Source organism: Mustela nigripes, chromosome 12, assembly GCF_022355385.1.
Source record: "Mustela nigripes isolate SB6536 chromosome 12, MUSNIG.SB6536, whole genome shotgun sequence".
NCBI classification, from domain to species: Eukaryota; Metazoa; Chordata; class Mammalia; order Carnivora; family Mustelidae; genus Mustela; species Mustela nigripes.
Genome location: NC_081568.1, coordinates 30,108,567 through 30,135,766, shown reverse-complemented (window position 1 = coordinate 30,135,766; position 27,200 = coordinate 30,108,567). Strand labels below are relative to the sequence as shown.

General features: G+C 40.2%; 1 protein-coding gene across 1 annotated transcript in view; it reads left to right on the top strand.

The window, feature by feature from the left end:
- Positions 1–27,200, top strand: part of LIFR (LIF receptor subunit alpha) — a 75,891-nt gene that overhangs the window by 33,342 nt on the left and 15,349 nt on the right. The window contains exons 5-15 of the mRNA XM_059417020.1: positions 50–213; positions 5,352–5,526; positions 7,349–7,603; positions 11,821–11,950; positions 12,389–12,558; positions 14,432–14,577; positions 15,780–15,942; positions 18,495–18,565; positions 21,115–21,328; positions 24,203–24,382; positions 27,073–27,174. Coding sequence (XP_059273003.1) covers positions 50–213; positions 5,352–5,526; positions 7,349–7,603; positions 11,821–11,950; positions 12,389–12,558; positions 14,432–14,577; positions 15,780–15,942; positions 18,495–18,565; positions 21,115–21,328; positions 24,203–24,382; positions 27,073–27,174 — 1,770 coding nt within the window. The remainder of the gene's footprint in view (positions 1–49; positions 214–5,351; positions 5,527–7,348; positions 7,604–11,820; positions 11,951–12,388; positions 12,559–14,431; positions 14,578–15,779; positions 15,943–18,494; positions 18,566–21,114; positions 21,329–24,202; positions 24,383–27,072; positions 27,175–27,200) is intronic.

The window sequence follows — 27,200 nt, the reverse complement described above, 5'->3', positions numbered from 1 at the left end:
AATTAACTTGTTTTACTAAGTCGTTTTTGTTTTTTTTTTTTTTTTGAAGCTTTAATTCCGGACACTCCAGAGATCTTGAATTTGTCTGCTGATTTCTCAACTTCCACATTACACCTAAAGTGGAATGACAGGGGTTCTGTTTTTCCACATCACTCAAATGTCATCTGGGAAATTAAAATTCTACGTAAAGAAAATGAGGAAGTCATAAAATTAGTAAGTTTAAACCAAAATAGATTTTTTTTTTTCCTGTGACATTAAAGAAGCCAAGTAATTTTTAAAAGATTTTAAGGTGATATCAGTGAACTCTTACATTGTTAAGGACATAGATCAGATATCCTTTCAGGGTTCATTAAAAACTATGTGCTGTTACTCAAATCACATACTAAAATAATGTATAACGTAAATGACTTACTAATTATAGTAAATTTAGGAAATCAAGGGAGGAATAATCCATGATTCTACCACTTGACCACAGTAAATGTTATTTTTGTGTTTCTGTCCAGCTTTTTTATGTGCATGTTTTTATGTAAATGAAATAGATACATAAAATGTACTATTTAATTTTGGCTAATACTATAAACATAAAAGTGTTTGAAACATAGTTCTAGTAATTGTTGAGAGATTTTTAAGGTTGAATTTATCTGAATCTGAAATAACATTTTTACATTTAATAATACATGCTTTTTTTTCCCTCTTTTTAAAATTTCGTTGGTAAATGGTTTCCTTATATAATCTATCTTGAGTTTCCTCTTAATCTAAAGGAGAATGAGGAATAGTAGTGAGGGTTTTGACAGTGGGTCTATGGGAATTTCTTCTTTTGTCCCTTTTTCCTCAGTGGATTTGAATATGCTTAGTTATAGATTTAAGAATTAGAAGACTAGCTCATGATTTTACAGTTACTTGCCTAAGTACATAGATAGGCTAGATTGTAAAGATAAAGAATTACTCTCTAGTTCATGGTGGTTGTCATGGTGTTCCTTTCCGACTCTGTGTGTATTAGCTCCTAAGTTAGCGGCGGCCATAGCTGTAGCTTCGGGCATTGGTGCCTCCGCGGCTGACAGGACTCTAAATGCTCTGTGTGTGGTTCTCTGCATTCTCACCACGGACCCCTGAGGGAGGCACCCTCAGCATCATCTCCATTTTCAAGATGAAGCTCCAGAGAAACAGGAAGACAGGAAGTAGTGGAGCTGGAACCCAGAGTTACAGTCTGTGCTCTTTCTTAACCACTACAGTTTCTGTTACAAAATAGATACGTTTATTTTTGTATAAGATACCTTCCCTTCCTTCGCACCTGTGCTAATTGAATGTACTTCAAGACTTGAGTCAAATCCTACCCCTCATTTTAAAGCCCATCCTAATTACCTCAGCCTAAAGTGCTCTTTCTTTTCTTGAGTTGTAATGGCAGTTCTTTCCTGTCAGCCTAATTTGCAAGTAGCTTTGATAGAGCTGTACCTTGTTGTCTTGAAACTATTGCTTATCTAAAATTGAACCGTATAGCTCTTTATGATGGCTGACATTTTGTGCTGGGTGAGTTACCTGTTACTGGCTTTGGGTAACTTCCCAAAACCTCCTTTTTCTCATTTATAAAGTATCTACTTCAGTAAATGATAACGGTACCTGTAAAGCTGCTGAATGCCTACTAGTTGTCAGTATTTCCTTTGGGGACTGCTCTCTGAAGTGTAAGTGAAATCTAGCGTAAGGGAATAGAATTTCGTTTTCAGGGTCCTATTAACTCATTGCCACAAGATGCATCACAAGATGGCCACGGCAAAGTAGGCTCCGATCTTTGAAGAAAAATCTTTGTACGGGGAAATACAGCTAAGAGGCCAGAAAAACAGAGATAGAACAAATGAATTTTTAAAAAGGGAAATGTGAGAGGGCAAGTGATGCAGATCTGTAGTAAAATGTGACCCTTCTTTTTATATAACCATTTGAGGAAGAGCTGCTTATGCTGTGTCACTTTGATACTATTTTGTGGTTGTGTAAGATTAAAGAATACTGTACATTGGTGTTTCAATTAGAACATGATGGTTTCTGCTCTTGGCCTCACATACGGTTATGGAAGCTGGGCGCTATGGGGACCAGGCGGTTGTGATACCCGGGATCTCTGCCGCACCCCCAGCCCCTCCCATTTTACTTTACTTCTCGTAAACAGCAGGTTTCAGTTCTTCTAGCTGATTCTTCTGTTACGTATTTCTGTTGTCCGGGTAGCGTGCTTATGTTGTTCTTAATTTTTCTTTACAGTTTTGAGCAGTGTTTTATTTTAACAGTCGGAGATGAGAATTTCGTCCTGTCACCTCCTGGCCTGGGAGCACACTTGTGCATGCTGGAGTGCTCACTCACTCTCTATCCCTGTCTCTCTCTCTGTCCCTGTCTCTCTCTCACATTTCCCATCCTTTTTCCAGTATTGTTCTATTACACTGTGGTAATGTGTGGCAGACTGGTATTCATTATTTGTGTTACGGTTACATAAACACTATCCACAGCTAAACCAAGCAGCATATACTCCTGTTTTCCTTTTCGGAGGTACAACTTCTTATCATGTCTTGTATTTTCAGTTTAATTTTTGTGCCCCACTAATTTAATCCTTTGTAATCTCCAAGTTGTATGAATCTCCTGCTGAAGTGTTCAGACACACTAGTATTTTATCAGCTGTATGTTTGTGAATAGCTCTCTCAGAGGCCCTCTGACTGACTTCTCAACCCTGCTTACATAGGGTTCACACAGGTACAGTGTTCGTGTAGCAGGAGTGTGGTAGAAGGCTGAGGACACTTGTGGCCAGAGGTTTCTCAGGAGCTGCAGCGCCTTGGTATACCCACAAGTCATTTAGGATAAACCTCTGTGGGGTTTTTTGGCACATTTCTTAGGAAGCTGTTGTCCAAGGGGTCTCCATCATCATCTAGGGGATTCCTTTTACCTTTTCTTGCAATGGATCCCTCCCCTTTTTTTTTAACCCACTGAGCCACCCAGGTGCCCTCTCTTGTAGTGGATCCCCCTTTTAAAAATTTGTTTCCTCTTCCTCATTTTGGTGGATGCATATATTCCAGTAGGTATTTGCTATTTATTGTCAGTAGTATCTGCTGCCTTTAATGGAGGCTTGCAGATACAATATTTTTTAAATTTAAATTGGTTGCCAGCAAAATTTCTAAGACTGTCGATTGCAGATATTGAGAAGATGCAGAACAATTGGAACTTTCATACATTTCTGATGGGAGTGTAAAATGCCTGATGAATTAATTAAGATATCACATTTCTGAAAGTGTCTATTTTGCACTCAAGCATGATTTCTACTTTAGCTGGTATAGAATTGTAGGTTAGGTGATTTTCTCAAGATTTGGAAGACATTGTTCCATTTGTTTCTTCTTGTGGATCTATCTTTCTTTGTTGTACTAGACAGTCATTGGGCCCCTTTCAGTCTGAAAACAATGTTTCTCAGCTTGGGGAATCTCCTTATTGTAGGTCTTACGGCTTTGATTCTTTCATAACTATTTTCTCCTTTTTTTTCTTTCCTTAGAAACTCTTTTCTTCAGAAATTGGACCTTCTAGGCTAGTCCTCTAATGTTCTTAATTGTTTCCACTTTCCATCTGTTAATTTTATTTTGCTCTGTTTTCTTAACAGTTTTTCTTAAACATTATCTTGCATTCCTATTGAATTTTTTTGCATTTTTAATTAATAATTTTTTTTTTTTTAAGGTACATGAGATCCCTTTTGTCTCTTCTTTTTGTTCCTTTTATGGATGCAGTATCTCATCTCTAAGGATATCACTTATGTTTTTTTCTTTTAGTGTAGTCAGTTTTTTTGAGTTCCTTTCTTATTTTTAACTCTCATATTAGAACTTTCTCCCCAATTTCTGGTCATCCTGGTTTCTGCTCATATCTGAGTGGCTCTTTTAATTTTTTTTTAAATCTAATTGGAACTTTTGTGTGTCATCCAGGGACTTTAGTTGACTGGGGTTCATCATAGGTGATTAAGATGGCCTATCAAGTTGGCACAACCTTAATATTCTTTTAGATTTTTATCATGACCTGTTCATATGCCCCAGAAAAATCGATTCAGATCCCTGCCTTGTATGTAGCAACTCTGCCATCTGTATCCTGGGGGCTGAGTAGGAGAAGAAGGCAGGAGCACCCCAGCCTTCCTGGTGCATAGGTTAGCAAGTCCCTTGTTTTTGCTGCAGTATTCCCCATTCTCCACTCTTTCTGAGGTTCTTCATTCCAGAGATGTTCTGTTTTACTTTTCAGATCATAAATCTCCATTCTGCCAAGATGAAGAAGGGTGGTCTTTCAGTAGCATAGAATGTGGGAGGGATCTCTGGGTGTCCACTGTCTCTTTGAAAAGCTTTCACGCAGTCTTCTATTCGGTGCCTCACCTTCACCATGCACTTCCAGGGGAGCCTGGTACAGCCTCTTCCTGAGCCCTTCGGCATTTCTGTGATAGAAATCAGATTGTTCCAGCATTTTCCATTGGAGTCTTAAGATTCAGCATTTTCAGGTCTTCAGGATCCATTACTATTGTCTATCAGCTCTCCAGGATCCAGGAATTCATTGATACTGTTTCTTCTTCTTCTTCTTCTTCTTCTTTTTTTGGGGGGGGGGGGGGGCTCGTGTATCTATGCCTTTAAAAAAAAAATCTGTGTACTTCTGTTTTAGAAAGATTTCAGAAGAGAGAAGGAAGTACAGTTATTTAATCTGTTGTCTTTAGCTGGAGCTCCCAAGGTTTCTTTTAGTAGATCCTTGATATTTGATTGAAATCCTTCCATTTTTCACAGTTGAGATTAATATTTTATCCTATTATAAGCTGCATATTTAAAAATAAATTTTTAAACAGTTAACACATAGAAAACCTAATCTTGAAACAGTTACTTCGTTGAAATGCTGCTCCTTTCTTTGACTTTAATTCTTGGGAGTACAAACCCATTAATTACTTCTTCTCGATGAAAAATGAGATCGGTTTTGGCAATGGTTCATTTCTCTCTGAACTGTATTGAATGTTCTGGAGTATTAACATCCTGTATATCAGGGAGCGGAGCCTCAAGCTGAGGAAGGTGGACCGGTCACAGCCAACACTGGTGTATGCAAATGTTGGGTCATTATGTCATACACCTGAAGCTAATAGTACACTGTATTGTAACGACACTGGAATTTTTTAAAAAGAGGTAAACAAATGAGTCACGATTATTGTCCCTGTAACTCTCCTTTTACGCCTAATAGAAAACTGAGATGGTTGTACAAAAAGGCGAGCCTTTATAGCTTAGTGGTTGTAGACTGTGTATTGTGTTCTTTAAATCTAAAGGGAAGCAGAACATATCACTACTTAGAAATATCATTTTGTGTTTGTGTTCATTTTTTAGGTGACCCACAACACAACTGTGAATGGTAAAGATACAGTTCACCACTGGAGTTGGACCTCAGACATGCCCTTGGAGTGCACCACTCATTCTGTGGGAATTAGGTGCTATGTTGATGATCTTCATTTCTCTGGTGGCAAAGAGTGGAGTGACTGGAGCCCACTGAAGAACATTTCTTGTAAGCTACTGTTTAAAAAGCTTTTGTTTCAAAGGAATGAGATTAGTCTTGCTTAAGGGTAAGGTTTTGGTTAAGCTTTCAGTTCTCCAAATGCCATTTGGCTTCATGAAGATCACGTGGGGATCTCCCAGATCCCTGTCCCAGAACATTTTGATTCAAAAACTCTTGAGTTAGGATTCAGGAATCTGTATTTTTAAAGATCTTCCAAAGTGATTACATAACCATCCAGGTTTGAAAATCACTGTGGTAGGCGTTGAAAAAAATTTTATGTAGGTGTTTTTGACATTAAGTCTATATTAAAAAAAAAAAAAAGGCTTCTAGTTTCTTGCCCACAGAACAGATCCCTGTGAGCTGAAGAATTAATTGCAGAGAACATGATGATCTGTAAGGATACCTGAAATCATCTGTACATTGAATGAAATTCATATGCAGGTAGAATGTTGACAACATGAGAGAGGCCTGGAAAATAGTTGACAGTGAAATGAAGTCTTTCAAAAGGTCTATTATCATTATAGATTATCCACTCTAGTGACCGCATGGAGAAATGGATCAGAGGAAGGCGGGAGTGGAAGCATGTGGATAAGCAAAAGGATCTTGTGGTTCAGCAAAAGACAGTGGAAGCATAAAGTAGGGCACTTGGGTCTGGAAATGAAAAGGTGGAAAAGGTGTGAAAACACTGAAGGGACAGAATTAAAATTAAAAGTTAGTTGACTGTGTATTTGGTAACCAAGAAATAGAGTCAAAGAAGACTATTAGTTCGGGCAGCTGAGTGGCTGGTGATGCCTTCCACTGAGACAAGAGATACATGAATAACTCTGGTGGGAAAGATAAATTCATTCTTAACATGTTGAGCATGAGGTATTGTGAAGTATCTGGGTTGGGATGTCTCAGGCAGTGGGAAATACCAGTTTGGTATCCAAGGGATTACTAGGAGCCGGAGATAACATATCTGAGAGCCATCAACATAGATGTATGCGAAATTGTTTCAATCTAGAGGTTACCATACTCAGAGAACGAGAAATGGGGACCAGGGACACAAGTCTTACAAGCTTGTACTGTCTGAGGTTAGGACGGAAGAAAAAAGAGGCAGCAAAGTGGAGGACAGTAGTCAGAGGGTTCAGAATAGCCCAGGAGAGCAGGGTGCTGTAGAACCCAAGAGGAGAAGGGAGTTTTGAGATGTTAGAACTTAGGCAACTTACTCGATGCTGTCGATGTGGGAAGGAAGGGTGGCTGAGAAGTGGCCACTGGACTGAGCAAAGAGGTCAGGAAGCCACTTCGGTAGAATGGTTGGGCTTGAAGCCAGATTGTGGTAGATTAAATAGTAGTAGGTAGAAAGAAAACTAGAGATAATGATAAGATCAGCCATACAGGAAAATAAAAGCAGAGGCGTGGCTTTAACCTGCACAGAGTTGGGGTTAAAGAAAAAGTGCTGTTTAGGATGGGAGTACTTAAATATATATTCTGGCTGATGGAAAGTAAGAAGTCTTCCCTAAATACATAGAAGCCATTTCAAAGGAATGGAATTAATGGGTGACTTTTTCTTGGTGTAGATTTTTCACATGTGGCTATAAGCCCATTTAGAGTGAACTTTCAGACTCTTAGATACTAACCTGTGACCTTGGGCATCGGCCTGCAGTCCCCTCCGCTCCCCTATCATCAGCCATAAGTCGATAAAACATACATGGTTTCATTTTATTTATATATGTCTTGCTCCTTTGAAAGCTCCTTTGGGCCACCATTACTATAAAACATTTTATATACACTGGGCTATTTTATGGTAAAAGACTTATAAAATATTTGTGATTTTTTTTGTTCTCTCTAGGGTCACCTGATTCCCAGACTAAGGTTTTTCCTCAAGACAAAGTGATACTTGTAGGCTCAGATATAATATTTTGTTGTGTGACTCAAGAAAAAGTGTTATCAGCACAGATTGGCCAAACAAATTGTCCCCTTATCCATCTTGATGGGGAAAATGTGGCGATCAAGATCCGTAATATTTCTGTTTCTGCTAATAGTGGAACAAATGTGGTTTTTACAACAGAAGATAACATATTTGGGACTGTTATTTTCGCAGGATGTAAGTATTTAATATTAAAGAATCTGTTGATCTGTTTTGCTCCTCTTTAAAAACTTGAGTGCTATTTCTGGGGACTGGGCAGTCTTTTTTTTTCTTTTTAATACGAAATTTTTGCTTGTTTTAAGATGCAATCTAAGCTCATTTTCTATATATTTGTATTTATGTAGCTTGTGTGGTAAGATTGGAAACACCCAGCTGCTTAGTTTTAAGTTCTTAGTTAACAGTTTTGTTGAGTCGGGTAGTTTTTATGTATTTCTTAATCCTACATTGCTTGGGAATTATTTCATACATAGTTGACTCTTGAACGAAAAAAGTTCAAATTGCATGGGTCTGCTTATACATGCATTTTTTCAAAGATTTATTTACTTATTTTAGAGAACCCGTGTACAAGAGGTGGGAGAGGGCCAGAGGAAGAGAACCTTTGAGCAGATTTCTGGCATGGGGCTCGATCTCACGAGTGATGAGAACATGCATCACACAGTTAACTGACTGAGCTACCCAGGCATCCTTACATGGATTTTTTTCAGTAACTACAGTACAGTACTTTAAATGCATTTTCTCTTACAATTTTCTTAACATTTTCTGTAGCTTACTTTACTGTAAATAATACATACAACATACAAAATAATGTGTTAATGTTGTAGGTCAGGCTTCTAGTCAGAGTAAACTACGAGGAGTTAAGTTCTAGGGGAGTCAGAAGTTCTTTGGAATTTTTTTTTTTTTTTTAAGTTTGTTTTAGTAATCTCTACACCCAGCGTGGGGCTCCGACTCACAACCCAGAGATCTAGAGTTGCATGCTCTTTGGACAGAGCGAACCATTTGCCCTGTATGTAGATTTTTGACTTGCATGGGAGGTCAGTACCCCGACCCCTGTGTTCAGGGGCCTACTCAAAAGTCAATTTCCTACCTAAAACACACCTTTTAAAATTAAAATTTTAAAACATCCCACCTAATACAGAAATACCTTTTTAAAACTAAAACATGCCTTTTTAAAAATTCCCCAGTTAATGCAACTGTGATGATTTTACACAAACTCAGTACTGTAGTATATGCTTCTCTAACTTGTAAAGTAATACAGCTGAGAAGAGGGTCCTTAGAGACCAGGCATGTTCTGTGTGTAACATATGCTTCAGAGCACAAGGGCTTCTTTATTAATATGGTCATTGCTACAGTGCTAAAATTCCATGACATTTCCAGAAGTTGTTGTGAGAGACTGCCCTGTTTACATAGCTTGTGTTGAATATCCACAGAGATTTTTGTTTCAAGGGTTTCTGTCCCCTCTCCCATGGTGACTGTCGTGTGGCGCACTGATGGCCTTGCCCGTTCCTCCCTCGAATTCAGAGTCAGAGGCTGAATTTAGTCTAATGGGTCTCGGGATCAGAGTGTGTGGAAGGTAGTGTGAGTGGGTTTTGCAATTTTCTTTTGATCGTGTGGTGGTGATTCTTACTCTTTTTTGGATTCTCCACTTCTCTTTTCCTTCCAGTGAAACTTGGGATGAATTATGTGGCATGGCTGATACAGTCTCAAGGGCATAGCCAGGATTAGATGCACTTCTCAGCTTGATGGCTCTACCCTTACTAACTTTTTGTCTTCCCAGTAATGTATTTTGTAATTGAAGTGAGAGTGAGATTATGTTCAGATTGAAACTTTAGGAAATTTTTTTCCTAAAGGAATTTTAGGAAAGGACTTGGCAGTGTTCCTTACAAATGACCATGGAGTATAAGTTAAGAACCAGTGGTGTATGGAGGAGTGATAAGTGAGATATCCACCTAAAAATACAAAAGACAAAAACTAAAACTCTGAAGATGAGACTGTACGTCAAGTTTTGTTATACATCAAGTTATAAATCAAGCTTTTATTATACATCAAGTTTTTTTTGTTATACATCAAGTTATACATCGTTTTTGTTATATATCAGGTTATACATCAAGTTTTTCCAATAGTGTGCTACTCTTCTACCATAATAGAACAGTCCTGTTTAATTCATAATTTAACCTTCATTTATAGCATTTGGAGGTTGAAAAATTGAGTATTTGTTAACTCAATAGCTGCAATAGAATTTGCCTGCAGAGGGATTTCTTTAGTTCATGGTGTGAGTTAGGGATTAAGAGTCATTATTTTCTTTTCCTTATGCATATCCTGTTAACCCACCATATGTTGAAAAGACACAATCAAAACGTGCCAGGATTTTTATTTGAGTTGCATTAGATTTATTAATTTAGGGGACCACTTAGGAGAATTTTCATTCTCACTGTATTGAGTTATCCAAATCAGGAACATGTATATCTTTTCATTTAGTTAGCTCTTCTTTGATTTATTTCAGTGATAGGTGGTCTTACATATCTTTCAGTAAGTTTGTCGCTAAGAATTTGATGTTCAGTGCTAGTAAGAGTAGCTTTTTTCCTCTTCAGTTTATTATTGTGATTGCAAATTCATGTATTATCCAGCAGACAGAATAGTTATTTATCTAGTACTTGTCAGTATTTATGCTTGAACTGATTTAGTTACAGGCAAATCTTTTATAAATACTATGTGTTCAGTAATCACTATTTCATAGATAGTACCACTTCAGCATTATACCTAAGTATTAATCTTTGATCATACTCAAAAACTTCAAAATACTACACTGTGACACTGTGACATAGAATTAGAGCATGTAAATATTTTATGTCACCAGTCAAATTTCGTACTTTCTCATTTGGAAATATTTTAATAAAAAATGGCTTTTTAAAAAAATTGCATTTTCTATTAGCTGGTAATAGAATTGATTATACCTAGTTTTTATCCAGCTTTAGCTGATTCCGTTGTAAGTTAACTTCTTTGAGAAGACGGTCAGTATGTTCCAAATACAGCCTTCTCATATTTTTTCTCCCTGCATCTTTGTTTCCACTTCTTTCTGATTGCTTCTGTTATTTGGGTTTTAACTATTTTGACTTAACACATCTGCCACATACTACAATAATCAGGATTATACTAAAAAATCTAGTATATCATTTTAATAAAATGAAAGTTTAGCCTTAGAACAATTTTTTAAACAAGTATGTCAGTGTTACCTGATTATGCAGTTGTTAGACTTGAAATACTCATGACTTCTCTTAATATTACCTAAAATGTCACTGATGGACATTATTCTACCTTAGGAAGCTATGTGGAATTTTCTGTGTCCTTTAATCTAAAACAGTCTAAGAACAGTTTTTAAAGTTTAGTTTTTTTGTTTTTCTTTTTTTGTTGTTTGTTTGTTTTTTTTAATGTTTTTAAAGATTTTATTTATTTGACAGACAGAGATCACAAGGAGGTAGAGGGAAGCAGGCTTCCTGCCAAGCAGAGAGCCTGACACAGTGCTCGATCCCAGGACCCCAAGACAATGACCTGAGCAGAAGGCGGACGCTTTGACTGAACCACCCAGGCACCCCTTAAAGTTTAGTTTTTAAAAAACTAAATTATTTTACAGAATTTTTCAACAAGTAGATAATCGTTTTAAAAAATCTTACTTAATGAAAGATAATTTAGATAAATATAACAGAGAACACCTGTTTCTATGTATGTTTAATTAAACATGAAATCAGAAATAACAATTTCTATAATTAGTGTCCAACTGCAGAATTTTCCATTATTACTTTAAAAGTCTAAGACACACACAAAAAACCTTTTGTCCCTGCAAAATCACAGTGAATGTTCCAGTCAAGAACAAAAATGAAAGAGCTATAGTCACTTTGAACATTAGGAAGATGCAGAATTTTACCAAGAGATGCTGTGCAGATAATAGTCATTGTAACTCATTTAAGAACTCTGAAACTTGGAATATGGCTTGTGCTGACCTGTGATTTGAATTGGTACTTCCTTTCGAATCACGGTATAGACATGATAGATAATAATACTTTTCACCCTGTAGATTTTTGATTTGTTGGCTACAGCTTCTTTTGAGAGAGTTGGTGGGATTTGAGGGGGAAGAATGTGTTCAGGTTGCTCTTGAGGCGTTTCCAGATGAGCTAGTTGTCATTAAGCAGTACATTTTAGTCCATCATTTCTGACATAATATGGACTGCAGAAAAACATGCTACAGAAAGCATGGCAGTGCTGTATTGTTCAGAAGGTCAAATGTAAATACGTTATTTCATTTCCAAAGGAAATTGTACAAAATGTAATTAACATTTATGAAACATGTTTTCAGGGAAAATGTATGTAACCACTAAGTAACTACATTTTTTTCCTATTAGATCCACCTGATATTCCTCAAAAACTGAATTGTGAGACCTCTGATTTAAAAGAGATTGTCTGTACTTGGAATCCAGGAAGACCAACCGCATTGGTGGGCCCACGCAATACAAGTTACACTTTATTTGAAAGGTAAAACACCAGGGAAAGATGTCAGACGGCAGGGAGTACCCTGGAGGGTATTAAATGACACAGGGAAATGCGGTATCTCATTTCTGTTATGAGTAAGATAAAACCTCAGTACGCTGTATAAAATTGGATATACCATTAATACTGCAAATGACATGCACACAGACTAGATTCATGTGCCTTTTTAAAAAATCCTAGAAGAACCCTCAAATACGAACAGAGACTGTTTCAGGTAGTAGGCTTCTGGCTGGTGATTTTCGTCTATTTTCTGAATCAGACACATTTTCCTAGCCAAGTATGGAGTGCATCTGGAATTAGAAATACAAACTTTTAAAAAAGATTAATTAACAGAAATTTACCCATTTATTTTTTCCCTGAAGTATTTATCTCTTGTGCCATTTTGAAGTGATTTTAATATTTCTTCTTATTCTCTTAATTCAGTTTTTCAGGGAAATATGTTAGATTTAAAAGAGTTGAAGCACCAACAAATGAAAGCTATCAGTTATTCTTTCAAATGCGTCCAAATCAAGAAATATATAATTTTACTTTGAATGCTCGCAATCCTCTGGGTCGATCTGAATCAACTATTTTAGTTAACATAACTGAAAAAGGTAAGCTGCTGTATAAACCAGTATCTTAAAAATAATTTTAGAAGGGATAAAATGTTTTGAAATTAAAGTTCTTTTAGGGCTTACTTTTTATAATTTTCTTTAGAATTATACATAAGTTTTTATTTTAAATCCTTAAAATGTATAATTCCAAGTTTTACCATTTTGTTGATTTCAGATACAAATTTGAATTGGTCATTTACATAGAAACTCTTAAGTGGCTTTAATAGTTTTGATTGTTGAAAAATTTTGTGTCCAGTTCTTAAAAGATTCTTATTTTTTAAAATCTTTCTATTTTAAAATAACTATAGACTCATGAGTGGTTGCAAAAATAATAAAGCCCTGTGACATCTCCCCCAGCTTTCCCCATTTGTGATGTCTTACTAACTATAGTACAGTTTTCAAGTGAGCATTCGACATGGCTACAATACTGTAAACCAGACCGGTGAACTGGACTGCTGACCTTGCTCAGTTCTAACGAGCTTCTTTGTGCATTGAGAGGTGTGTGTGTGCATGGACGTGTTTCTGTGCAGTTGAATCTGTCTAGAGATTCATGGAACCACCAGCATAGTCAAGATAAAGAGCTGTTCTGTCTCCACAGAGACACTCCCTCTTCCTGCCCCATTGGCAAACCTCCCCACACCTCCCTGCTACCCATCCCCTCCCACACACACACACAAACCATGCTCCTGCAGCCCTGTCCCCAGGCAGCATCTCCTCTGTTCCTCATCTCTGTGTTTTGTGATTTTGAAATGTTGTATAAATGGAATCATCCAGTACTTAACCTTTGGAGATTGGCATTTTTTACTAAGGGTAATGTCCTTGAGCTTCATCCAAGGTGCTGTGTACATCAGTGAGTGGTTCCTTTTTATTGCTGACGATTCTGGAATTTTTACTAGCCCTATTAATACCTAGCTCAAGATAGAAATAAAATATGGTCCGTCATCTTAGCATTCATTCCTGTGGGCATCCCACTGCATCAGTGCCGTAGTGGGCTCTGTGGCCCACGGAGTGTTGGTGTGGAGGCGTGGCCTCCTTCACAGACTCACAGCCAGTGGAGAAGGGCTCAAACCAAATGCATTATGATAGAGACTGGCAAGTGCCCAGTAGCTGAGCTTGTTGCCCTATTCGTAAATGTAAGTAATTTCTATCAGCTGTTCCTTCTCTCACTTTAGTTCTTTCTTGGTTTTCCCTAAGCTCAGAAGAGCTACATTTGGTACATTTGAGGGCTAGTGTTCATGTGTATTTGTCCCCTGCCTTTCCGTATTACTGTCACAGGACTCCTTGCCACTCACGGTGGCCTCTGTGCCATCACCAGCATCGTGTGCGGTTTGGCTCACTGTCGTCCCGTTGTTCTTGCCAAGACCCCAGTTGGAAGTGCTCTTCGGCATCTGTTTTGCCAATTTTAATCAGATTCTTCCTTCAGAGCTCACCTTAAGTCCCATCTTCTCTCTCTGACTTTCCCGACCACACTTGCATCTCCGTGCCTGTGGCCACTAGTAGGTGTACCACGCATTTCCAACTTAGCGTATATACTCTTGTTCATTGTCTCTCTCTCTCTCTCTCTCTCTCTCTCTCTCGGTCACTCTCCAAATGAATTTGGCATTCCTTAAAGGTAGAGATTATGATCTTACTACCTTTTAGTATTCCTGTTGCCAGTCAAGGAACCATGAGTGTGGTTGGTCTGGAAACACAGTTGGCACGATTCCAGCAGTAAAAGTGAGGTTTGTGTATGCCACGGGTTGAGTGGAATATTGTTGATCGGTACCAATAATTCCTCTCTTGTTTCTTAGTGGTGTTTTGTTTTGTTTTTAATTGTCATTTGTCCTATTAGAAAGTAACTTTTTAAGTAATCTTTACAAATTAATACTTACAGTCTGCCCTCGTATTCCTACTTCAATCAAAGTGAAGGATATTAATTCAACAGCTGTTACACTTTCCTGGCATTTACCAGGCAACTTTGGAAAGATTAAACTTTTATGTCAAATTGAAATTAACAAAACTAACTCAGTCCAAGAATTGGTGAGTAAGATTTTTCTATAAACTTCCTTTGATGTTACTTTGGCTAAAATAGTTTTCAGAATGAATTAAGGAAATTGATATGCAGAAGCTCTCACATGGATTATTATAGAGATTTAGTAAGAAGTAAGACACTATATCAGTGTAATGACAGCATTATATGTAGGCACTTGAAACAGTTGTAATACTGGGTATCATAGAACATGAGTTTGACTTTGACTTCCCAGAATGTTTCCAGGTCTAGTATAGTCCCTGGCACATGGCTGGTGCTCAGCAGATTTGTAAATGAATGGATAGTTGTTGCTATAACCTTTCACATCAGTTAATGGGCTGATAAGCACCAGAGAGGAGATGTGATTTTTAAAATTGCTAAGTGCAGCAGTAGGAACAAGTTCTAAGTCAGGTGGTTGTTACAAGTCAGAACATGACTTTTAAATACATTGTAGATACTTAGCTTGACTTTTGTACTGCACCATCTTGTAATTTGTGCTAAGTCCAAAATGAAAGATAACTGAATGAAAATACTCATTTGGAAATGTACTGATAATTGCTAGAAAATCAGTCAAATGGCAGAATATAACCCAAAAAACTGCTTTGTAATTCGTAATTGGGAGCTCAGAGGATTTCCTAAGATATGCGGATCCTCAGATTTGTTTAAATTGTTTCATTTTAATTTTATATAATTTAAATAAGAGTTTGTTGAAGAATATATTCTACATGTTTAGCACCATACTAGAGGTTCTGAGTACCCTATTAAAAAATGCATAAAATGATGCCTGCCTCAAAGAAGCTTCCAAATACAGCTTACATATTTAATCCTCAAGGTCATCTTAGATTACTAAAGTGTACTAAGGCCTATTGTATTACCATTAGCCATTGGCCAGTGAGCAAGAGTGTATCATCCTCTCTGCATAATTTATCTTACCATTATTACTTAGATCATATTTGAATTAAAATGACACATAAATACTGTTTATTGTTACTATAGAGCATAATTTCATGAGTTTTGTATTTATGTAAAAATTAAAATATTTTGGTGGATGAACTGTCTTTAGTTTTATTAAGGTAAACTCCTATGGACATTTAGTCTATGATACAAATTTGGAAGGGCTTTCTTATTAAAATGTGTATGTGTGTGTATCTATATGAGAATTCTTACATGGTGTTACATGTACATACATATACTTACTGATTGTCTTTAATAGCGGAATGTCACAGTCAAAGGAGTAGAAAATTCAAGTTATCTTGTAGCTGTGGACAAGTTAAATCCATATACCATATATACTTTCCGGATTCGCTGTTCTACTGAAACTTTCTGGAAATGGAGCAAATGGAGCAATGAAAAAAAATACTTAACCACAGAAGCCAGTAAGTTCACTAAATGATTTATAGCTGATTATTTCTGTGGGTCTTGAATTTTACAACTTACTTTTAAAGAAAATGTCACTAAAGTGAGTAAAAGAATAACGCTTGAATTGGTAATTGTGTAATAATATCTGCTAGTAAAATATCATCCGCACATCTTAAGTGGTGGCTCTAAGGTTTGTGATAATACGGACAGCTGCTGGCTGTGCTGTGTGGAAAGACTAGGCCTGTCTGCAGGATGTTTGCAGCTGTCCTAAGATGATGTAGAGGAAATAGACTTGAGACTGTGGTAAGATTATGGGTGATTTTTCTGACACTCTGTCCTCCTTCCCTATAATTTTAATAATCTATTTAGATATTAACAAAGAGAATTTGTTGGAACTTTATTGTGATCTTGGCCTGAGAAATGGATGGGGCCAGAGGTCTTGAACTTCATTTTCTGTAGTACACAGAGGCCAAAATAAGTACAAAATTAGGTAACTGGTTTTCTGAGTATGGTAATTTCCAAAGATGAAACGAGAGATTCTATCCTTGAATAGTCAGATGTCAGCTTTAAAAGTCAAAAACAAAAAACTTGGGAATAGGTATACTTTTTAGGAGTCATTCAACAAAAGATAGCAAATGCTTTATTTGTACTAGATAATATAGAAAATATAAAACTTCTTCCAGGGGCGCTTGGGTGGCTTAGTTGGTTAAACATCTGACTCTTGATTTCAGCTCAGGTCATGATCTTGGGGTCCTGGGATCAAGCCCCACATCAGGCTCCACATTCAGCAGGGAGTCTGCTTGAGGATTTTCTCTCTCTTCCTCCTTTTGCCCCTCCCCCAGCTTATGTGTGTGTTTCTCTCTCTCTCTCTCTCTCTCTCTCTCTCAGATAAATGAATCCTTTAAAAAATCTCTTCCAAAATATTAATGCACAGTAAGACAAAAAATGATTGATGTTAATTCAGATTTTTGCCTCTCCACATGAAGGAAGGTTAGAGAGATGAGAGAAGCTTTGTGATAAATGTAAAAAAACTCTCTGGATCGTCAAAACTGAACGCCGTGTATGAGGCCAGAAAGGGGAGTGTATTTAGTTACCCATTGCTACCTGACGAATTACCCTAAAATTCAGTGACTTAAAACAGTAAACATATATTCTCTCACAGTGAGTATAGGTCAGAAACTGAGAAGCAGCTTAGCTGAGTAGCTCTGGCTTACAGTCTCTCGTGAGGCCACAGCGTGGACAGAGATGGGGGCTGCAGGCTTGCCCAGGGCTAGAGAATCAGCTTTCAGGATGGCTCGCGCTGAGGCTAGCCATGTAGGTCTCTCCGTGTTATGGTATCCTCATAACATGGCAGCTAGCTGCTCCTAGACTTAGTGAGTAGAGGGAGAACATGGCGGCCTCCACAATGCCTCTTATGACCTGGGCTTAGAAGGGAGCTACCATCATATCTATCATACTCTGTTGGTCACCCAGGCCAGTGCTGTGACAGTGTGGGAGAGGACCACACCCAGGTGGGCATACCAGCAGCTGTGACCAGTATCACTGATCATTTGGAAACTGGCTACTACAGGACCTTTGGCGTTCAGTTGATGAACTGTTGTTGCCACAAGAAACCATTTTATGTATACCTCACTGAGATGATAGCACGAATTCACTAAACAGATACTTCCTGAGGGGCACCTGGGTGGCTCAGTCGGTCGAGGGGCTGACTGTTGGTTTTAGCTCAGGTCATGATCTCATGGGCCATGGGTTGAGCCCCATGTCAGGCTCTGCACTCAGCAGGGAGTCTGCTTCAGGATTCTCTTCCCCCCACCCCATTCACATGCATCCTCGCTTGCTCTCTCTCAAATAAATAAATCTTAAAAAGAAAAAAAAAAAAAGAGCATCCACAGTGTGTCAGGAACTGTTGTAGTCACCAAGGATATAGCACTGAATAAAACAGTCTCTGCCCATGGAGTTTATTAGGATAGAGGATTAGAAATCAATTTTTAAAAAATAGTATGTTGGGTAGTGCCACAGAGAAAAATAAAGCCTAGAAAGGGGACTAAGGAAAGAAGGTGATAGGGGAGGAGGGGTTGCAGTTTTTTAAATAGGGTAGCTAGAAAAGACTTCAACTAGGAGAGGAACACCGGAGCTAAGATGGAGGAGGTGAGGTGATCAGGGGAGGAGAGTTTCTGTGCGCGGGGGGAGGGGTCACAGAAAGCGCCGGAAGCCTGAGGCAGGTGTCCTCAGCACATTTGAGGAGCACCAAGAAGCCTGTGCTCAGGGAGAGTCCTCACCACTTGAGTGAGGGGAGGTAGGAGGATGTGAGACGGAGTCAAACATCCCTCAGGGCCTGAGGGGTGATTTTAATCCTTTGTAAGGGGCCTCCTGTTTTGCAGGCCTTGAGCACTCAGCTTTTCCCTTGTTTCATTTCTGAGGGGAAGCCACTGGGCCGCTTTTCACATTTTTATGGAGAATTCCAAAAACCTAGAAAAAAAATCGCAAGTGCCACTGTTTCAATTACTGCTGTTACCAGCTGGCATGTAGTCCACGCCTTCAGCTGCTAACTTTTAAATCTCTTTCCTAGTTCCTTCAAAGGGACCAGATACGTGGAGAGAGTGGAGTTCCGATGGAAAAAATTTGATAATCTACTGGAAGGTAAATACCTGAGAATTTAAACAGTGCTACTGTGCTGAGTTACTTAGCTTACGTGTGGTACTTGGGTGATCGAGGGGCCCGGGTTTCCGAGACTGGCTGTTTGCAGTCCTGCTGCCGGCCCCCACAGTGCCCATCACCCCATATGCACCGCGGTCAGTTTGGCGGGAATCTTCTCTGACAGATCGTGGTGTTCATTAGTTTGATTTCATGAGGCCTGCAAAGGACCTGAGGATTTCGTGAATTCCCTCTCTCTCACCTGAGTCAGAAACACAGCCAGAAGCTACCCAGAAGCTGCAAGTTAGAATCTCAGTCCTGTTGACATTTTTTTCTTCACTGAATAGGAAATTTCTTACATATCTCATATGTAATTTGTTTTCCCTTAATTGTATTACTGTATGCCACTTAAAAAGGCTTTCATGGTTTTGTAAAATTTTTAGATACACTATAAATTATATTGTGTTTTCACTGGTGTTCCTCTACTGGAGCAGACATTTTTGTAGCATTATATTCTTTATCTGATTTGCAAACGTCAAAAACAAATGGTTGTTTTCGAGTCAGATGTTATAAGAGCAGCCATAATTGGATTCCTTTCAATAGTGAATTTTGTTACTGAAAGTAAAACATTATTTTTAAGAAAATTTGAGGTCAGTTTTGAGGAAAGTTAAGTCTGTGTGCAGATTCACTGTAAGTCCTGTTGCTTTGTGATTGTCTGCGTGTGATCGCGTACCCCTCTGACCCTTGATTAGAAAATCCACTGCTACTCACAGTTGTCTGTCAGATTTCATGACTACGTAGTTACAGTTCCACACCACCTCAGTGGGTCACTTCTCAGCCTTTCGGCTAGGATCAAGTTCTGTTGATCAACAGATCAAGATCTGTTCTTCATGGTGAAATAGCTGATGCGTCCTCTAGCCAAAGACAATACATCACATGGGTCTTCGGAATTAGGAGATGGAACAGGAGCCTACCGTACCCACTCCACTCATTGGCCTGGTGTTGCAGGACCATTACTTCAGTGTGGAGAATGTCTGGGACGTGCTTCGAACTAGATGAATGCCTAACCAACAGTTAAAAATACTGAAGTGATTGTAACTTAAGAGACTAGGTTAATGGTTCTGCCATTTGCCAAGGAGGAGTGTATTTAGGTGGAAAATTAAGTTGGTTGGGGTTGACTTTTTAAAAACACATTCTGAAAATAGATGCCACTGGGGTATCAAAGTAGAATCTTATAGGTAGTGGTTTAATGTGAGGCTCTGGCGTTCAGGAGGGTGGTCAGAGCTAAAGACATAGCTTTGAGTAGCATGTAAGTGGGATCACTCGGGGAGAACACGCAGGGTGGAAAGAGGCCAAGGAGGGACCCGTAGGTGAGAGCGCATGGAGGAGCCCGCGGAGGAGAGCGGGAAGGTTAGAGGACAGGAAGGCCAGAAACTGGTAAAGCAGAAACCCAGGGTGGGGTTCTGTGAAGGAGCGAGCTATCAGTAGCGTCAAAGAAGGCCCATGAGCCTTAGACTAATAAAGGGCCCAGTAGGACAGGCCATCAGAGAGTCCCTGTTCGGAGCACTGTTTTAGCGGAGTATTAATATCAAGGTCATTCTGGATCAGAGTATCCTGTTCGTTGTCGTATAAATTGGAGGAATAGTCTGGAAAAGCAGTTTAATAAGTCTACTTTGGAGATCCACATTAAAGAATTAATCCTAACTTTGAAAGAAAAAAGTGGTACGAAAAGGTACACCAAAGTATAATTTTAGTAATAAGTTAGAAACAACTTGAATATTCCTTATATTATTCACATAACTGGTAAAAATACTACATAAAATATAAAGCCATTCAGTTGTATATATTATAGACAGCTATATTATAAAAAGGTGAAAAAAAGATAAAACCGTGATTAAAACAATTTTAATTAGAAATATCTACATCTTAGAAAAACAACTTGAAGAAAATGCAAAAATGTAAGAGTGTTTAAGAGATGGGAATATAGGAACATTTTACAGGTTTTTTTTTTAACTTTTGTATCATTTCCAAATTTTCTGGTAATGGGCATGTACTATTTTGAGAAAATAATAAATATTTTTTTAAAAACTGTGATGCTGTTTTTTAAAGTTTTATTTATTTAAGTGTTCTCTACCAGTGTGGGGCTCAAACTCATGACCCTGAGATCAAGAATCGCATGCCCCATTGGTTGACCCCTCCAGGCGCTCCAGTGTCGTAATATTTTATGTTTCATTTGGTAGAGCAGTCATTCTTGTTACTTTCTTGTTTGCTTCTGAAAAATGTGAGGCTAAAAACTGGTTTGTATTAGCTTAATTTTTAAATTGCTCTGTGCTCTTAAACTGCTTACAGTAAGTATATTTTTTTCCTCAGCATCACTCCCCTGATCTGTCCTGGCCTCGGTGCCTTCTGAATCTGTTTGACACCATTCGCAGCTTCCTTGATTCTGGTGTTGCCTTGTATGATTGACATGGTGTCTGGTTTACACCTGACGGTCTTGCCTCACAACATGGCCCGTGTTGTAGGTTTCTTGACATTTATTTTTCTGTTTCTCTCAGCCTTTACCCATTAATGAAGCAAATGGGAAAATACTTTCCTATAATGTATCCTGTTTGCTTGATGAGGAGACACAGTCCCTTTCTGAGATCCCTGATCCTCAACACAAGGCAGAACTACAACTTGATAAAAACGACTACATCATCAGTGTGGTGGCAAAAAATTCTGTTGGCTCATCGCCACCTTCTAAAATAGCTAGCATGGAAATTCCAAATGGTGAGTACCTAAGGTAATGCAGAATATAAGAACTGGAAATTACAGAGAAACAATTTAAAGGGTTTTTGCCTGCTCTTACAAGGTCAGCTCTCTCCTCATATCCCCTGCTGCTGCTGATCTGTAAGGAGGATTTAGCCCTTTCCTGTGCAGAATTCTTGGAGAGACAGCAGCCATTAGTCACTCATGGTGACTCCAGACCTCTGTACTGGTGGATAAAATAATTAGTGTTACCCAGTCACATTAGGGCATAACGTTGGAGAGTTACGGTGGTGGACTTTACTCTAGCAAGAAATGTTTTAGACGTTTATTTAAGACCATTTTCAGGTATCTTTCCAAGACCATGGGACCTGTTGCTGTATTAGCTGGGCTGTTCCACAAACTGCCAGGCAGGAAAAAAATACTTACTTTGAATAGCAGCTTTGTTGATAAGACATTTCTTTATTAATAGGAATCCTTTACTGATAAATTCTTCTTAGGGGCACCGAGGTGGTACAATCATTGAGCATCTGCCTTGTGCTCAGGTCGTGATCCCAGGGTCCTAGAATCGAGTCCCGCATCGGACTTCTGCTCAGCGGGAAGCTGGCTTGTCCCTCTCCCACTCCCCCTGCTTGTGTTTGCTCTCTTGGCATCACTCTATCAAATAAAATCTTAAAAAAAAAAAAAAGAAAAGAAATTCTTCTTAAAATCTAAATTAGATCTTCAGTGTAAACTTTAAAGAGTCACTCTAGAACAATTTTAAAATTAACTGAGTGCCTTTCTTTAAATGTTACGGATTACCAGTAATTCATAATACTTAACCCATAGCCACTTCTGCCTCTTTTCTCAGTTCATTCCTCTTCGGGTCATTCCCTGCTCCCATCTCCCTTTGCTGTCCTGCCCCAATATGGGGGCGCTGGTCTGTGACCAGCCACTCCTGAAGGAAGAAAAGTTGCTGGTCCAGTTAAAGTTCCTGCAAGTAGCTTTTCAACTCTTGACCAAGGCAGTTTCTTACTCCTTGTACTTAGCTGCTGCTTGGCTTTGTTCAGTGGACCGTAGGCAAGAAGGGACAGGGGAAGCACCGTACCTTTCAGACACGCGGAACACAGAGCCCAGATCGCAGCGCACAGCAGAGGGGAGAGGTCCTCAGGCAGTGCTGTGACAGCAGAAAGAAAAAAAAAGAGGGGAAGAGCGGTGTGAACATCCTTCAGAAGATAGCCTTCTGGTTTAGATTCTACATTTCATTGCTTTACAGTGATAGGCAATAGCTGTGTTGTCTTTTAATTCACAAATTGTTTTCCTGCCTTTTCCATGTGTCCTTCAGAAGGCAGTAACTTCTGGACTAACAATAGTATAGCATCAGCTCCTAGACAGTTACGGAAGCCTCAGAAGACATCACCCTTCCTTGAGGATTTCCTGAGTCGGAGGCCCTGTGGCCCCGGAGCAGGTTCATAGTGTGGGGGTTTAATCACATTGAGCCCAAAACACTCCTGTGTCCTGGGTCTTCTGAATTCTAAGCCAAATTTTTGTCTTGTGTCAGGTAGGAATTGCTTTATCAATACCATTTTTTTTTCCCCCCCAAAACCCTTTCTGTGGCTTTTTACTGAACCCTTGAATAAAAATCAGTTACAGAATTTTCTGCTATTGGGGCACCTTGGTGGCTCAGTGGGTTAAAGCCTCTGCCTTTGGCTCAGGTCAGGATCCCAGGGTCCTGGGATTGAGTCCCACATCAGGCTTTCTGCTCAGCAGGGAGCTGCTTCCTCCTCTCTCTCTGCCTGCCTCTCCGCCTACTTGTGATCACTGTCAAATAAATAAAATTGTAAAAAAAAATAATAATTTTCTGCTATTAACTGTGGAAAATACCCTCTCCCTTTGGGCCTAACCTTCCCAGTCCTCACCCCCAGCCTAGCCGCCCCCCCCACCATCATCTGTACACTTGAGATCTGACAGCATGGGGAGACAGAACCTCAGCACAGCCCCTGTCCCTCCAACCTCTGCACCTCAGCCCTCTGTCCTGTATGTGTGTGTGGTTCCCTCCCTGTGCGCAAGCTGGCCGTTCCGTCCCACAGCGACCATTCCATCCCATGGCCTTTGATCCCTCTGCATGTCAGCTAATTCCCCATTCCTCAGCCCGTCTCCACAAGCCCCTTCAGCCCACCCAGAGGCTTGAGAGGAAGAGAAGGGCTGGTCGGTCCACTTGTTCACCACGGATGCTCGTGCTCCCGCTATATAGGTCTGGCCCCAGGGCTGGGGTCACAGGCATAGTCACCCCCGTCTGCTCACAGAGCTCACATCCTTAGTGGGTGAGGAGGGGAATGTGTTCTGCCCTCTCCCCACCAAACACTGCCACCCTCCCCAATTGCCTGCATGCCCTCAGCCCCCCCCCCCCCACCCCTCTGCCCTGGTTGACCTTCACACCCTGGCCTGCTGCGCCCCCACCTGTCCTAGGTGCGCTTTCATGACTTTCCAGCTTCCGAATCTATCTGAAGGCCCAGGCAATTAGCTTTTTACAACAAAAGTAGCAGAGTAAGTCCTCTAAACTTTGCTACAGGTCTAGGAAGTTTGAGCACTCTTTCAAAATTCCTGTCCAGTGAAGTAGTTCTTCTAACTCTTGCCCATTTTCATGAGATATACCTTATATTACTGTTCGTTTTTTTTTTTTTTTTTTAAGATTTTATTTATTTATTTGACAGAGATCACAAGTAGATGGAGAGGCAGGCAAAGAGAGAGAGAGAGGGAAGCAGGATCCCTGCCGAGCAGAGAGCCCGATGTGGGACTCGACCCCAGGACCCTGAGATCATGACCTGAGCCGAAGGCAGCGACTTAACCCACTGAGCCACCCAGGCGCCTATATTACTGTTTTTAATACAAGTAACATGTACTTCTTTCTTGTTGAAGATGATCTCAAAGTAGAGCAGGCTGTCGGAATGGGAAATGGAATTCTCCTCACTTGGAATTACGATCCCAATATGACTTGTGACTATGTTATTAAATGGTGTAACTCATCTCGGTCTGAACCATGCCTTATGGACTGGAAAAAAGTCCCTTCAAACAGCACTGAAACTGTAATAGAATCTGGTAAGATGAACTCATGCCTCTCCATGAAACTTGTTAAAAATATTTCTAAAAGAGCAATATGTGAGGTGACTGTATATGATGGAGTGGTCCTTTACGCCTTACTACAGGAATGGGTGTGAATTGGTTTGACCTTTCTGGAAAGTGCTTTGTAGTAGTATGCATGGGAAAGGGTTCCTGTCTTTTAATTTAGTCATTATTTGTCGAGGAGTTTATTCTAAGAAATAATCAGAGAGCAACACAGGATTGCATCTAGGAAGGTTCACCATAGTGTTCCTTGTAATCACAAAACTTGAAAACCCAAATAAGAGAATGAGTCAGTTACAGTGTATCTGTAAAGTGGAATGTTAAGTAGCACCACAGATGGCGTCGAAGCCATAACAGCATGGAGGAATGCTCCTGAAGAAAGAAAACCATGGAGCCCTAAGCAGTGTGGTCTCACCCCTCAACCTTTGCCTTCATGTGTCCAAGTGCAGGTTACTGGGCAGAGCCAAGAACAGAGGCCACTGATGGGGATGGGGGGCATCCGTGTGGCAGGGGGCACAGGGTGTGTGGGGCGGGGAGGGGACGGTTCCCGGCGCCTGACTATTGACAGGCCGGTAGTCCTGTAAGGCATGCTGCTTTTGATAGCACCAGCCTACAGGTCAGCCATGAGGAGAACAACAGGAGCAGGCAAAGCCAGCCTTGCCCTTGGACATTATGGCCCTCTTTCTACCACCATTGTTCCTTCTGAGTAGCTGTGAGTGTTTCGTGCCCCTGCCCTTGGGGATTCTGGATCCTGCAGCCTCGGTGGTGATGCTTCTCGAGGTCATCCCCCTGTCCTGGTTCTTCTCACGTTGAGGGGAAGCCCAGGAGAGTAGGCGGATCCTCTCTCCCAGGAGCCAGTGCTGCCCGCTTGCTTCTTCACCATCAGCTGGTGAAGATGAGTCCCGTCCGCTAGATTACTCCAAGTTGGTTAAGAGTATTTGCCAGTTCTACTTGAAATACTTGATGGTTCCCTTTCTCCTTCCCTGGTGCTCCCCCCCGCCCGCACCTGCCCTCGCACCCTCCCCACCTGGAGCTGCCCAAGCCTTACACCAGCCTAATGTACACCGTGTGGATTCTCGGCCCTCTTCCACCTCTGCACCTGGGCTTTGAGAATAACTAGGGTGGACTGGGGCAGGCTCGGTGGTGTGGAGGGGGTCGTCTTAGAGCATCTAGACACAGAAGTTGAAGCTGAGACCTGTTAGGGTGAGAGGGAGAAGCTCCCGATTACAGCAGGTGAGCAAAGGCCCCACAGTGGTTGAGAAAGGCTCAGAGAAGTCAGGTGACCACCCAAGGTGACAGAACCAGCTTGTGGCAGCACCAGGATTCAAATTCGAAGCAGAAGGTTCAGTGCCTCGGGAGGCCAGGAATTGTCTCTCTCATTTACTGCTGCTGAGACAACACCGTGGCCACAGGAGGCCGCAGGAGGCCCTTCTTGTCCTTTCCTCAACTGATCATCTCTTCATTCAGCTGTTTCACCACCTCAGAACACAGAACGAAAGCCATAGTCCCCACTTGGACCTTTTTTCTTTTTAAGGTAGCTGAACCCTACAGAATATTGACGCACTAATCATCCTAACACTAGGTACAGTTTACTAACTTACGTGAAGATTAAACTAACCTCAGGCATGCCTGACGCCAAAGAAAAATGTTACAGAACGATCTTAGAGGTTGGCCATCTCACTCTGGAGCTTGCGGAAGCACTGGTGTTCCGTGGGTGCATAGTTACAGAGAACTGGTGCTCTGACCACACCAGAAGAGTTGCTCACCATGAACGCAGCGCAACCCGCACGCTGCCGTTTTCCCCCAGGCGGGATCTTCTTCCTAGACCACCGCTGCTGAGCTCCTAATTACCTTTTAAGACCCTGTTTCAGATGTCACCTCTTGGTGGCTTTTCGTGGTACTCTTAGACTCATTCAGTGGCACGGTAAAGGTGCCCCAGCCTGTGATAGGTCCCTGTAGTCTAGCATGTGGTGTCTTGGTTACCCCCGTTCATCTGTCTCCCCACCACTCTCACCTTTCTAGGCCACGGCCCACACAGTGTCTGCCTCTTTGTTCCCAACATTTCACATGTTGCATTGTGCCAAGGAGGTATTTGAAAGGGGGATTTTTGAAGTTAAGATGCTTCTCTTGCATGTTCTGTGACGTTAACTCAAGGGCACTAAATAGTGATGCTGTAGAGAGAAACAGACTCTGTGGCCCGGCGTACTTGAAGCAGCAGGGTTGAGCGGAAATGTTAATATCTGCTTTTCAGGGTAAGGGGAGAGAGAGAGATCACACTGGCTAGAGCAGGAAGGGCTTTCCAGAGGCTTGACCTGGACCTGGAATTGGCTAATAAACTGACACGGCCCAAATTTGGGGAGAAGTCATCTTTGCTTGGTCTTAAAGAAACAGAATGAAAGCCCTGTTTACTGTTCTCTCCCTTCAAAGTCATGGTATTTTACACTGTTCACTACAACAGAAGTGAATTTGTTTAATTTTTCTTCAGTCATTTTTCACTCTGAATATTTATCAGTTTTGAAAAAATGGATTTTTTTTAATGATAAGAAAGCAGCTATTTAAAATTAGCTTTGGAAATTTTGGAATAAATGATTATAGGTTTGATATTTCTAAAATAGATGTTCATAGTAATATTTGCTTAACGAAAGTTAATTGTCTCCATCCTGTAGATCAGTTTCGACCTGGTGTAAGATACAATTTTTTTCTGTATGGGTGCAGAAACCAAGGATATCAGTTACTCCGTTCTATAATTGGATATATAGAAGAACTGGGTAAGTTAAATGGGTAAGTTTTCTTA